We start from the raw sequence: 12402 nt of genomic DNA, 5'->3' as shown, positions 1-12402 counted from the left end.
CCACCCTGGCCCCTTTGCTTGTCCCCGGGCCCAGGAGTGTGATCTCCCTTCATTGCCTCCAGGCGAGATCGCCATCCGCGTGTTCCGGGCTTGCACGGAGCTGGGCATCCGCACAGTGGCCGTCTACTCCGAGCAGGACACCGGCCAGATGCATCGGCAGAAGGCTGACGAAGCCTACCTCATTGGCCGGGGCCTGGCCCCCGTGCAGGCCTATCTGCACATCCCCGACATCATCAAGGTGGCCAAGGTGAGCAGCCGGCAGGCTGGGGGTGGGGACCAAGTGGGGGAGGCAGAGGTGGGAGGTCGGCCAAGGCCATGCCGGACGGGAGACCTGCCTTCGTGACCCACTTGCAGGAGAACAACGTGGATGCAGTGCACCCGGGTTACGGCTTCCTCTCCGAGCGGGCGGACTTCGCCCAAGCCTGTCAGGATGCTGGGGTCCGGTTCATTGGGCCCAGCCCAGAGGTGGTCCGCAAGATGGGAGATAAGGTGGAGGCCCGGGCCATTGCCATCGCCGCAGGTGACAGTCAGCTCCTCACAAGGGGCTGGTGGGGAGGGTGGCAGGAGCATGTGTTTCCCTGATGATGGGGCTGGGATTCCAGCTCTTCACAGAGGCTACTCACACCTGTCCCCCAACAGGTGTCCCTGTGGTCCCAGGCACTGACGCCCCCATCACATCCCTGCATGAGGCCCATGAGTTCTCCAACACCTACGGCTTCCCCATCATCTTCAAGGCCGCCTATGGGGGCGGAGGCCGTGGCATGAGGGTCGTGCACAGCTACGAGGTGAGTGAGGCTGGAGGCAGGGAGCGGGCAGCAGGTGGCCTCATCTCTGGGAGTGGGCGGAAGGTGACATGTTGTGGGCGGAGCTCGATGCAGGTGACATGGAGGGGGCCTGGGGAAAGCCAACGCCTGCTGGCCTGCCCGCCCTCCCAGGAGCTGGAGGAGAATTACACCCGGGCCTACTCGGAGGCCCTGGCAGCCTTTGGGAACGGAGCGCTGTTTGTGGAGAAGTTCATCGAGAAGCCACGCCACATTGAGGTGCAGATCTTGGGTGAGTGGAGAGGGCCCGAGCCTCCGCCCCAGCGGCCTCACCAGGCGGGAGCCCAGAAGCCGTCTTCCTGGTTGGCGGTGGCCAGCCTTTTGGACAGGTCCCTGTCTGTGGTTCGCTCCGGGAGGCCTGCAGGGACCCAGCTCAGCAGAGGGGCTCTTGGGGCTGGGCTCCCCGCCTGGCTGCCTCCCCTGCGGGGCGCTGGGAGAGCCAGGAGGTGTCTGGTTTCAGAAAGGCTGAACCCGTGTCCTGCCCCCAGGGGACCAGTATGGGAACGTCCTGCACCTGTATGAGCGAGACTGCTCCATCCAGCGGCGGCACCAGAAGGTGGTGGAGATCGCCCCTGCTGCCCACCTGGACCCCCAGCTCCGGTCGCGGCTCACCAGCGACTCCGTCAAACTTGCCAAGCAGGTGAGGCCTCGGGGCGCTGGAGGTCCCCTGTGGGCAGCCTGCAGGGGTGCAGGGAGGCCAGCCACCTGCTGAGGGAGGGGGAGTCTGCTGGCCCGTCCTCAGTCCCCTGGACACCGCCTCTCTGGCGCCTGCTGACCCCCGGAGCAGGTCCATGGGTTCTGTGCATTCCTCCTCGCTGCCCTCACTGTCTGCTCGGCAGCTGTCATGGTCATTTCCTCATGGAGGTCCCTCTGCCCACCCGGAGCTCTGGGGAGCGGGTCCTGGGGGAGATAGGAGGTGGCCAGCTGTCTGTACTGGCCCTTAGCCTGGGCCGGTAGCTGTGTGGCAGGGGTCCTGTCCTCCCAGGTTCCTGGGCCTCAGCCCCAGGTGTGTTCACTCTCCCAGGTTCCAGCCACCTCAGACTTCTGGGCAGCCCGGGCCCAGACAGCGTCGCTGTCACCTTCCCCAGAATGGAGGCAGAGCCTCACTGTGCTGCGAGGCTCCAGCCACAGCAATCAGGAGGCCACGGCTAGGTCAGCTGGGCAGAGTGCCGGGATCAGTGGCCTTGGGGAGGAGTCATCTCAGCTGTGCCCTGGTTGATGGGTTTATGCTACTGACCCCAGCAGGCCGGGGCCTGTGGAGTCTGCTGTGGTCCTAGCAGGACCAGAAGAAGGACGAGCAGGCTCAGTCTGAGGCAGGAGCATCATCTGGGGTGCCTCTCGACTGACATCTCTTGAGATGGTGACCAGGCTGGTGACACTGGGAAGTGGGTTCTGGGAAGCCCAGGTCTCCAGGTGTGAAGGGACAGGAGTGGAGCCACTAGCCGAGGTGGCAGCCAGTGAGAGCAAGGGCACCCTGTCTGGGGCGGGCAGGGCTCTGCTGACCTGTACCATGCCAGCTCTGGAGCCCGGCGGAGTCCTCAGGGGACTGTCCTGGAACCTGGATGGCCATCTGTCTCTCGGACAGGGTCCCTGCAGGTTGTTGTGTTCTTGGGCGAGCCAGAGGGCGGGCCCCAGCCTCACGCCACTCCAGGGCGCACCCTTCCCCTGCCTGTCCACCCAGCCACCCACCTGCCACCCCCACAGGTGGGCTACGAGAACGCGGGCACCGTGGAATTCCTCGTGGACAGACATGGCAAGCACTACTTCATCGAGGTCAACTCCCGCCTGCAGGTGGAGCACACGGTCACCGAGGAGATCACCGAGTGAGCTGGGGACAGGGCGCGGAGCAGGGAGGGACTCTCGCTTTCCACTTTGGTGGTCAGCAGCAGGGGACCCAGGGACTTGAGTTCTTATAAAAGGATCAGGCTGTGGGCTGGGCTTGGCGCTGTGGAAGTACGCCTGCCTGGCATGTGTGAGGACTGGGTTCCATTCTCAGCACCACACAGGAATAAATAAAATAAAGGTCCAGCAACAACTAAAAAATACTTTAAAAAAGCATTACGTTGTGATTGCAAAAATTAATACAAAGGAGCAAATACAAGTGAGTCAGAGGCCCTCCCCTCAAAATCAGGATGCTCACGGCCAGGGGCCGTGCTGGACACCTCATGGAACCCTCGTGGCTGCCTTGTGAGGAGGGAGCCCAAGGCCCCGTCTTTCAGCCGAGGAAGCCGAGGCTCAAGGAGGTTGAGATTCTGGCCTGTGGTCGCTGAGTCCTGCTGTCCTAGGTGGTGAGGGTGTGTTTGGCTCCTGTGGTCAGGGTGTGCCTGTAGCATTTTGCCCAGATCTGTGTTGCGTCCCTGGGGAGGCGAGCTCTGTGTTTATCAGGATCAGCTGATCAGGAAAAGCCGCCTGGTGCCTCCTGGCTCTGGGTAGTCTGGCTCTGCTGTCCCACAGCTTGGATTATACGCTGTTCTATAAACAACAGTTAAAATGGCTGTTTCGAGATGTTTCGTTGTTTCGAGATGCATGTGATGAGCCACTAAGTCCTAAACCTTGGCTTTGGGCCAGTCCACCTCACCTTGGAACATTTCTGACTTCAGTTCCTTCCCCAGCCCCTGCTGCACCTGAGAAAGGGGTACCTTTGCCCAGAGAGGCCCCCAGATTCCTGGGAGGCCAGAGTTAGAGGCAAGGTCGGTGCTCCAGCTGTGTTCTGGCCCTGGGTCTTCCTCATCCTGCTGCCGATCCTGAGCCAGCCTGGAGCTCTGTCGAGGATGAAAGGCTTTGTTTACTATGTAGCAAGGGTTCTGTGCCAGACAGACTGGAGCTGAGGCTCCCCTGGTCCTGTGTGGAGCTTGGGTTAGCGGCAGCCTCTCTGACCCTTGATCTCCTCCCCCAATGGGAATGTGGCTCCAGCATGGGATGAGCACGGGGCCACTCCCCCGTGGCTGTTGAAGCTCATGGTGATCTCTGTCACTGCTCCGAAGTGGTGCAGCAGGCAACTCCCCACACAGGCAAAGTCGGCCAGCGTAGTTTCCAGGCTGTCCTTACCACAAGCCTCAGTGACAATAAATTTAAAACCTTGAGAGTTTTTAAACGGCTGTTCCACTTGGATTTGCTACTGTCCTTAGGAGCATGTACTCAGTCAGCTTCAGCTCCTAAAGCCGTGCAATGCAGAAGCTTTGCACCCCAAAATCTTCTAGAAGGGCCTTGGGCACAGGCCCAGTGGGGGTGCAGGCCTGGGAACACAGTGTCCACCCATCAGGTCTCAACTGCCCCGGTTCCCATTTTGCAGACTGTCCCCCACTCACCCACCCAAAGTAGCACCTATGGCTCCAGAAATGGGGCCTCCTGAGGCGATGACGGGCCGAGCCAGGCTTCGGATCTGAGCATCAAGGGCAGGAGGCCGGAGATGGTGACTGGGGAAGAGGAAGGTAGAGCGCAGGACGGGTGGAGTGGGGAGAGGGGGACCCTGTGTTCCCGAGGCCCCTCTGGCTGCCACTCTCTAGCTGAGACTGCGGTCATGGTGCCAAGCTGTGAGGCCAGGGGCTGGAGCAGCTGCCCGCTCAGGAGGGAAGAGTGTGTGGGCCTCGCCTCTTGCTTCGGTGCCCCGGCCCCGCCCTGCCTCATGCTCCCCTTCTCTCTTGGCGCTCCCCACCTGCAGTGTGGACCTGGTCCACGCCCAGATCCACGTGGCCGAGGGCAGGAGCCTGCCTGACCTGGGCCTGCGGCAGGAGAACATCCGCATCAATGGCTGTGCCATCCAGTGCCGGGTCACAACCGAGGACCCTGCGCGCAGCTTCCAGCCCGACACTGGCCGCATCGAGGTAGGCGACATTTCCGGAGCGGGTGCCAGTTTCAGCCTATTGAAGATTCTCACTGCCTCTCAGGTGCCCGGGGCCTGGCAGTTCAGGAAAATCCCCCCTCGGCTGGCCTGACCCCGGCCTAGAGCACGTGGGAGCCAGCGCTGTCCGGGAGGAAGGGGGCATGCTGGGAAGGAGCCCCCCTGTGCACGGGCCAGGAGAAGGCCGGGCACCTAATGTCCCAGCCAAAGAGTCCAAAGCTTCATGTGGCAGAGCCACTGGCCTCTGTCCTGCCTTCACGCTGGGGCCGGGCAGTGGCTGGCAAGGCAGAACCCCAGGTGGGAATGGGAACAAAGGGGGTGAGCCAAGCTAGGGGGCCTCCCAGAGGGGTCGAGGGAAGTCGGCAGATGGAGGTGGCAGTGAGGGCCGGGAGGCAGAGTCCAGGGCCGAGGTTCCTGGATCTTCTCCTCACAGAGCCGAAGCCCAGCCAGTGGGTCCCCGAGAGCCATCTCCCTCCCTCCCCCGAGGGTCTGGCCTGACCTGCTCCTGGCCCACTGTGTCCTGTGCACTGGCCCTGGGGACAGCATCTGCTCTGGAGTCTGGGGCCTGTGGCCTGGGCTGGGTGGGGCTGGCAGGGACAAGCCAGATGCTGGGCTTTAGGACAGGTGGTGGCGGAGGCTGGGAGAGGCTGTTGCAGTGGGGTCCTGAGAGCACAGATCTGTGGCCTCCTGGGAACTGCCTGCCTGCTCCCGGGGAGCCCCAGGCCTCCTTTGCCCTCAGCCGCAGAGGGGCAGCCCAGGGACCCACCTCCAGCCACCTCCCTCTACCTTACCGCTGGGCCCGCTGCTCCGCTCGCTCACCGCAGGGTATTTTTAGCTGGCGGTTCCTGCGCTTGGCTGGGTCCACCTGAATATTTTATTAAGTTCCTTTCCATGGAGCCCAGGCCAGTGCCCCTCAGGAGCAGAAGGGTGGTGCTGTGGGGTCCCCAGCCCGCCCCCAGCCTCCCGGCCTTCCCTCACATGAACCCAGGGCCCTGTCCTCCTGTGTGCACATGTCAGCCAGCCCCAGCCCCCTAGCCTGTCCCTGGCCCTCGCCCTCCACCATGTCCTTCCTCTTCCTGACCCATCCTGCTCTCTTCTGCTGGGGCTGGGCCACGGGGGCTGGCCTGTGCCTGTCTTGCCCTGTTGGGCGTGTTTCCTTGGTGTCTCTGTCCCCTCGTCTGCTTCCTCTCTGCCGCTCTTCCTTCTCTCCTCCCCTCCAGGAAGGAAGGGACTGTGTGGTGGTCTCCCTGTCACCCTGCGGGCCCAAACAAAGCCTGAGCTCCGCCTCTCCTCTCATTGCCCCACAGCGGCCCTGTCACTGGTCCCTTTCTGTCCGGGTGCCCATGCAGGCAGGGACTTGCTGCTCTTGCTGGTGTGGATGCTCCATACCTGTTCCTGGCATGAACGTGGACACATGAGGGGATCCAGAAGGCGGGAGGGTTGGTCAGGCAGGCCCTGGGAGGTGGGTGGGATCTGGCCCCTCTGGCTGGGCTGTGCACACAGTCCTACGGTACGTCCTTCGTCCCCTCCCAGCTCCTCTGAGGCAGCAGTGACTGTGGGACTCGGAGAAGGGGTGAGTCCCAGGTTTGCAAAACTGAGAGGTCAGAGCCGGGGTTTCCCTGCAGCACCCTCGACCTCAGCTCTGGGTGCCCCGCATGCAGGGAGCCACCGACTGCAGCTTCTGCCCCCGCCGCTGACCTCTGCTCCCCCGCCACAGGTGTTCCGCAGTGGAGAGGGCATGGGCATCCGCCTGGACAATGCCTCTGCCTTCCAAGGGGCTGTCATCTCACCCCACTATGATTCCCTGCTGGTCAAAGTCATCGCCCACGGCAAAGACCACCCCACGGCTGCCACTAAGATGAGCAGAGCCTTGGCCGAGTTCCGCGTTCGAGGTGTGAAGGTGAGAGCCTATAGCTTCTTCCTGTCTTGTGCCTGTCCCTCCAAGGGTCCCATGGTCACTTATGTCCTTGCTTGGGGTGGGCACAGAACTGCTTGCCTTTCCCTGGCCTTTGCTTTGTGGAGGCCTGTGGCTCCCTCAGCCCTGGTGACAGGGTGACTCTCCTGGCTGCGCTCAGACCCTCGGGCCCTTTTGGTGCAGGCGTGAGGGCCCTCATCAGGTGGCTCCTTCTGGCTGCTCCACACCACCTCTTGCTCTCAGGCCAGAGCCACCTGCAGTGCGTGCTCAATGCTCCCGGCCCCTGTGGAAATTCCCACCCCACAGGTTTGGGTAGAGGCCCCAAAGCCTGTGTTTTGAACAAGCTTCCCCCCGGGAAATTCTTAATTTCAAGAAAACGAGCTCCTGGGCGAGGGCCCAGCCCTGTGTGGAGGAGGGGGAGGCCTCCGCCATCCCCCAGCCCTCTGCATTTCAGCCGAGTCTGCAGAATGGTGGGTGCTTCAGGGACAGCCAAGGAGTATGGCTGCAGCGGGGCTGGTGGCCAGGCAGGGGCACGTGACCTGCCTCTGACCAGGGTGGTTGTCTGCCAGCGAGGATCCAAAATGCCTTCCCTCCTTGTTGGGCTGTTTGTTACTAGTGTCTAGAGCTAGGGATGAATTCACAGCCAAGAAGCAGTCCTGTCCTTGAAGCCAGCACCTACCCACGTATCTGTGGGTGCTGCCATCAGCATGGGGACAGGGCTGGGCATTCAGCCCCTGTGGGAATCCCTTTCTTCTCTTTGGGGGTTCCCAAGGATGGTCTGCAGCCACAGACTGTGGCTGGGCTGGCTCCTGGGCTCCTGAGGGCTCCTGCGGGGCCAGCTGCTGTCCCCTCGGCGACCTCTCCGCAGGACCCCGTGGCATGTCCTGGCGGTAGCCCCAGGGGGCAGAGACTTTTGGAAAATGGCCTCGGCCACCTGAGAGGGAAGTGTTGGCAGACGCCGGGGGTCGCTCCCTTCCACAGGGGCTGCATCAGGGCTCCGCGTCCCACACCCAGGGCAGCGTGTTTGGGCTGGGCTTTCCCTGCTGACCCTGTTGGGAGGGGCCGTGAGGCCCTGCCTCCTGTGACTGCGGTGGGAGTGAGGCCGGGCTCTCCCTGTGCTGCTGCTGCTGTCGTGGCTGGCCGTGGTTGGTCCCCATTCCTCTGACCCCAGGTCCCCTGGGCCAAGGACTCTACTCTGCCCTACACCCCTAAGTACCAGGAACCTCCTCCCCTCACTGGAGGAGGGTGGAGAAAGGGACTCTGGGGACCATGGCCGTGGGGTGGCAGCAAGGTAAGGGGTTCTGGTTCCTGGGGTGCCTGTGTCTTTCCCAGATCCCCACTAGCCCAGGCCATTGGTCCCTGCCACATTCTGGGCCTTCTGAAGGAGCCTGGCTTTCGGCCTTATGCTTTGGTCTCCCCTGCCCTCCCTCCTGGCCCAGTGCTTCCCCTCCCTCCTTGCCCCCCACTTTGCTGAGGACCTCATTTCCATTTAACCCATCATGTCCCAGTGCCCCATATATAGAACACCTCGAAACATTTAAATTGAGCAAGAAAGTGATTATAAACGGCATGTATAATGTTTGGATAGGTACACAGCAAACGGCATGCTGGGGCGTAATGGGTTAAATCATCTCTTGGCCACCTCAGGCCCGTGTCCTGCGCCTGGGAGGACGGATACCCACCAGCTTGGCCTGGAATGCCGGTCTCCTTGGCTGTCACCAGGAGCACCAGTGTGCCCGTGCAGCCCCTCTGCTGTGCCTGGCACCAGCCAGGCCCTGCCATGGCCCCGGGGCCGCCTGCTGCATCCTCCTGGAGCACCAGCAGGCTCTTGCATGCTAGGAAGGGCTCACGCCCAGGATGCGGAGGCCAGTCAGTGCTGCCAGAGCTGTGCCGAGCAGCAGCCACCGGGGCCCGTGGGATCCCCAGCAAAGGAAGCAGAAAGGGGTTCTGGGGTGTGAGCCCCATCTCCAGCACATCCCCACCTCCACCCCCACAGGCAGGCAGCTCGGGGGTCATCTTTCCAGGAACGTTGAGGGCACAGCCATGGGGACCTCAGAGGAGTGGCTGGGGGGTGCCATCTCCTTGGGGCCTGGGGAATGACAGGACCTTCTGGAGGTCTCTGGGTGACGGCTGCCAGTGGGACTCCCAGCCCTTGAGGGTGGCACTTCATAAGTCCAGAAGGTGCCCAGGAGAAGGCAGGCATGGCTGTCCCCAACAGGACTATGGGGGTATTTTACTGAGTTGTGCTCAGGAGAATGTTACCATTCTTTTGGTTCTTTTGCCCAGAAGGGCTGTGCCCTCCACCCACCCTCGGGCTGCTACCCACAGTCCCGCAGCCACTCCCAGGCATGCTAGCACTGCTGGGACAGTGCCAGTGCCCGGGCTTCACGCACCAGGGATTGTCCTACACACGCCTGCTGGGAAGGGTACCCTCCGTACTGACAGACAAGCTCAGGCTGTCGCCCGTCCGGTCAGAAGAAACCAGAGCCCAGCACTGGACTGGCCCAGAGGACGAGTTGGGCAGTGGAGGCTCAGGCTGCAGGGTCACCTCCGCCTGGTCTGTGCCTCTACCAGCCCCTCATCCCCTCCCTTCCACCTTCCCTCTCAGGATGGGACCAGAGACCAGCACTGAGGTGTCCCCAACAATTTTATTATAAATAGAAACAAGACGCCCACTTGGTGGCTGCAACCCCTGCCTTGGTGGCTCTGAGCACCTGTCAGAGGGACCTGTCCCTTTACCCCAGTCTGGAGGTCAGAACCAAGGGAAGGGCTCCCTGTCCCTCCAAGTACATGGGAAGCCTGAGGTACCAAGGATAAAAACCAGGGACAGTCCCCTGGCAGTGCTGCTCACTGGGCCAGGTGGCCACTGCCCTGGGCCCCTGGCCTCGCTGCTCATTCCTCAGGGCACAAGCCGCCCTCCTGTCACACCACACTCTCCTCCAGCCGCTCTGCACTGCCTCCCGCACCCCGGCACCCAGCCCCAAGCAGCCCCCCATGTACAGAGTGGCTCCTCCGGGCCCAGGCCCCTCCCAGGCGCCTGGCATACCCGTAGCACCCGCCTGTATCTCCCAGGTCCAGGGAGCAGCTGCGCTGGGGGCGGGGTGGGGGGCTCCTCGGTGGGTGGCTCTTGGGTGTAGGGCTGGGACCTCCATTGGTCTGGGACTGGACGTGGCTGAGCTTGAGGGGGAGGCGGCCGTTCCCAGCTCCCCGGCCCCGAACCAGCAAGGCCACAGTGAAGACCAGTAAGGCAGCCACCAGAACACCCCCCACAGCCACAGTCAGGGTCCCGCCCAGCACATGGGCCTGCAGGGCATGGCACAAGGGCGTGGCTGGCAGTGTGGAGAAGTGGGCACAGCCCAGTAGCCTGGTGGCCGTGAGGTCAGAGGGTCCAGTGGCAGGTGACAGGGCCAGCAGGCAGAGGTCGTAGTCAGCACCCGGCACCAGGTGCTTTAGCAGGAAGTGCTGGCTGGAGGCTGGGACGATCCTGCAAGAAAGACAGGTGGTCAGAGCCCCAGGGTCAGGCGCAGCCCAGCTCCCACCTCGCATAGCCAGGACCTCACGGCTCCTAAAAACCCTCACTCCCTGCCCAGCTCTGGAGAGCTCCCCGGGACCTGAGCCACATGGGCCTTCTGTGTTCCCTCAAGATGGCAAAGAAGGACGGGCACGTGCAGGACAGGAGGCGGTGCCAAGGGACAGACTGGTGTGTGACTGGACTGACTTAGGTCGCAGGCAAGCAGAGGAGGATGGGTGGGGGGGGATACTAGCAGGAGCAAAAATAATGTGCGTGTGTGGCCCAGGCCACGCACCCAGCCACGGCCAAGCCACAAACCAGGCCACCAGCAGCGTACAGCTGTCATGTAAGCAGCCATATCTGAGCCCCGCACCCTCAGATGCTGGGCTCCGCACCCTCAGATGCTGGGCTCCTCGGGGCTCAGAAGCCAAGGGCGCAGGGTCGGCGGAAGGGCCGGGTGGGGGCCAAGCAGGGACTGAGGACACGGGAAGGGTGTGTCCTCACCGATAGATGAGGGTCTCATCTTCGCTGCTGTTGTACTGGATTTGGAACATCCACACGGGGTCAGCTGGCCGCCCAGGGCCCCAGCTCACCAGCCCTGAGGTGGCAGTCACTTCTGTCACTTGCACAGCTGGCTCAGACTCCAGAGTCCCCTCGCCCTCAGCAGCAGTTCGAGCAGAGGCAGCAATGTCTGAGGGCCCCGGGCGGCCCCCCTCAGCACTGGCGTTCCCGCCATGGGGCAAGGCCAGCACCCGGAGCTCTACTCGGGCAGTGGCCTCACCAGCAGGGTTGGTGGCGATACAAGTGTAGCCTCCTGCGTCCCCAGCACCTGTCACCCCAATCTCCAGGGTTCCGTTGGGGAAGGCCCAGGCTCGGGAAGAGTTGCCAACCAGCCGGTCGTCGGGGCCAACCCAGTGCATGGTGGGTGCAGGGTCACCAAGGGCCCGGCACCGCAGCGTGGCCCGCTGTCCCTCCAGCACCCAGAGGCGCTGTGTGTGGCGGGCAATGAGGGGCGGCTCACACGAGAACTCGCCCTCAGGCACTGCCCAGAAGTATCGGCCAGCCAGGCCCGGCGGGGAGGCACAGGTCTCCAGGTCATCCGGCCGGGCCAGCCGCCGCAGCCACAGCAGCTCACAGTTGCAGTGCAGCGGGTTCCCGCTGAAGCTCAGCACCAGAGGAGCGGGCGAGGCCTCCGCGTCGCGCCCCCTGGAGAAGAGCGGGTCGGGCGCCAGCGTGGCCAGGCGGTTGGAGGTGAGGTCGAGGCGGGAGAGCTGACCAAGCTGCGCAAAGGCGCCCGGGGGCAGAGCATCGATGAGGTTGTGGTCCAGGTTGAGAGTGTGCAGGGCAGGCATGGCGCCGATGCCGGCCCAGGGCACCTGTCGGAGGTTGTTGTAGGAGAGGTCCAGGTCCTCCAGGCTGTCCAGGAAGTCATCGAAGGCCCCTGGCGCGATGCGGCCCAGCTGGTTGCCACTGAGGATGAGGTGCTGCAGGTTGACAGGCCCCCGCAGGCTGCCGCTGCCCAACTCCACCAGCCTGTTGCCGTCCAGGTGTAGGGATCGCAGGCTCTCCAGGTCCCCAAAGGCGCGGGCTCCAATGCGGGTGATGGCATTCCGAGACAGCGTCAGGTCCACCAGCCCAGTCATGTTGCGAAAGTCAGGTGGTCCCAGGGCCTGGATGAAGTTGTCAGCCAGCCGCAGCTCCACTGTGCGCCGGTCCACGTTGGGTGGCACAAACAGCAGGCCTCGATGGGCACAAAGGGTACTGAGGGACTCGGACAGGTTCTGGCAGACGCAGGGTAGCGGACAGGCAGCCGCTCCACTGGCCAGCAGCAGCAGCAGTAGTGGTGGGGCCATGGTGAGCGCCCTGTAGGGAAGGGCCGCAGCCCAGGCACAGGTGGGGCTGGTGAAAGTGCCCACTTGTGCCCAGGGCACAGTCCCAAGAGCCAGCTTCCAGAGTCTGGCCTGGGAAGATTGGGTTAGAAGCTCAAGGGGGTCCCCAGGGATGAAGGAAGGCTGGGGCTGCAGGGCCAGGCCCCCCGGAGTAAAGGTCACATTTCCCAAGCAGTTAGGGGGAGTCCTGGCGCTGGGGACAAGGTGAGGCATGAGGCAGGAAGCGGCGGTGGGCCGAGAGCAGGGAGGGTCCCGGAACTTCCTTTTCCTGGCGTCCCCTGGAATCGCCAGCCCCTTCCTCCCTCCGCGCCATCCCTTTCCGCGCCAGGAAAGGCTCCCGATTGATCCCTGGCGTGGCCCGTGGTCCCTCCCCGGCCCGGCCCAGCGCTGCGTCCCGCGGCCCCCTCACCTGGTGTCAGTCGCTC

At 63.3% G+C, this 12402-nt stretch overlaps 2 protein-coding genes across 25 annotated transcripts in view; one reads left to right on the top strand and one right to left on the bottom strand.

The window, feature by feature from the left end:
- The window catches only part of Pc (pyruvate carboxylase), a 104891-nt gene that overhangs the window by 84670 nt on the left and 7819 nt on the right, over positions 1-12402 (top strand). For all 23 annotated transcript variants that reach the window (XM_015503192.2, XM_048807702.1, XM_015503197.2 and 20 more), the window contains 8 exons: positions 63-247; positions 355-520; positions 640-785; positions 936-1053; positions 1310-1461; positions 2526-2644; positions 4483-4645; positions 6380-6562. In XM_015503192.2, the coding sequence (XP_015358678.1) occupies positions 63-247; positions 355-520; positions 640-785; positions 936-1053; positions 1310-1461; positions 2526-2644; positions 4483-4645; positions 6380-6562 (1232 nt within the window). The remainder of the gene's footprint in view (positions 1-62; positions 248-354; positions 521-639; positions 786-935; positions 1054-1309; positions 1462-2525; positions 2645-4482; positions 4646-6379; positions 6563-12402) is intronic.
- Lrfn4 (leucine rich repeat and fibronectin type III domain containing 4) lies at positions 9207-12402 on the bottom strand. Of its 2 annotated transcripts, XM_015503200.2 has the most exons (3): positions 12387-12402; positions 10593-11951; positions 9207-10061 (listed from the first exon to the last, which is right to left on the bottom strand). In XM_015503200.2, exons 2-3 carry the CDS (start codon positions 11939-11941, stop codon positions 9500-9502), a joined length of 1911 nt encoding a protein of 636 aa, XP_015358686.1. In that variant the 5' UTR covers positions 11942-11951; positions 12387-12402; the 3' UTR covers positions 9207-9499. The 2 variants fall into 2 exon arrangements, with proteins under 2 accessions (XP_015358686.1, XP_015358685.1); XM_015503199.2 differs by having other exon boundaries at positions 10593-12402.

This window comes from Marmota marmota, unplaced genomic scaffold (assembly GCF_001458135.2).
Source record: "Marmota marmota marmota unplaced genomic scaffold, marMar, whole genome shotgun sequence".
Taxonomy (NCBI): Eukaryota; Metazoa; Chordata; class Mammalia; order Rodentia; family Sciuridae; genus Marmota; species Marmota marmota.
This window is presented reverse-complemented; position numbering and strand designations above follow the sequence as displayed.

Coding starts and splice junctions, on each gene's coding strand:
- Lrfn4 (XM_015503199.2), bottom strand. CDS start 12,190: ATGCCTCACCTTGTCCCCAGCGCCAGGACTCCCCCTAACTGCTTGGGA. Junction 10,062..10,592: donor GATGAGACCCTCATCTATCG/GTGAGGACACAC, acceptor TCTTTCTTGCAG/GATCGTCCCAGCCTCCAGCC.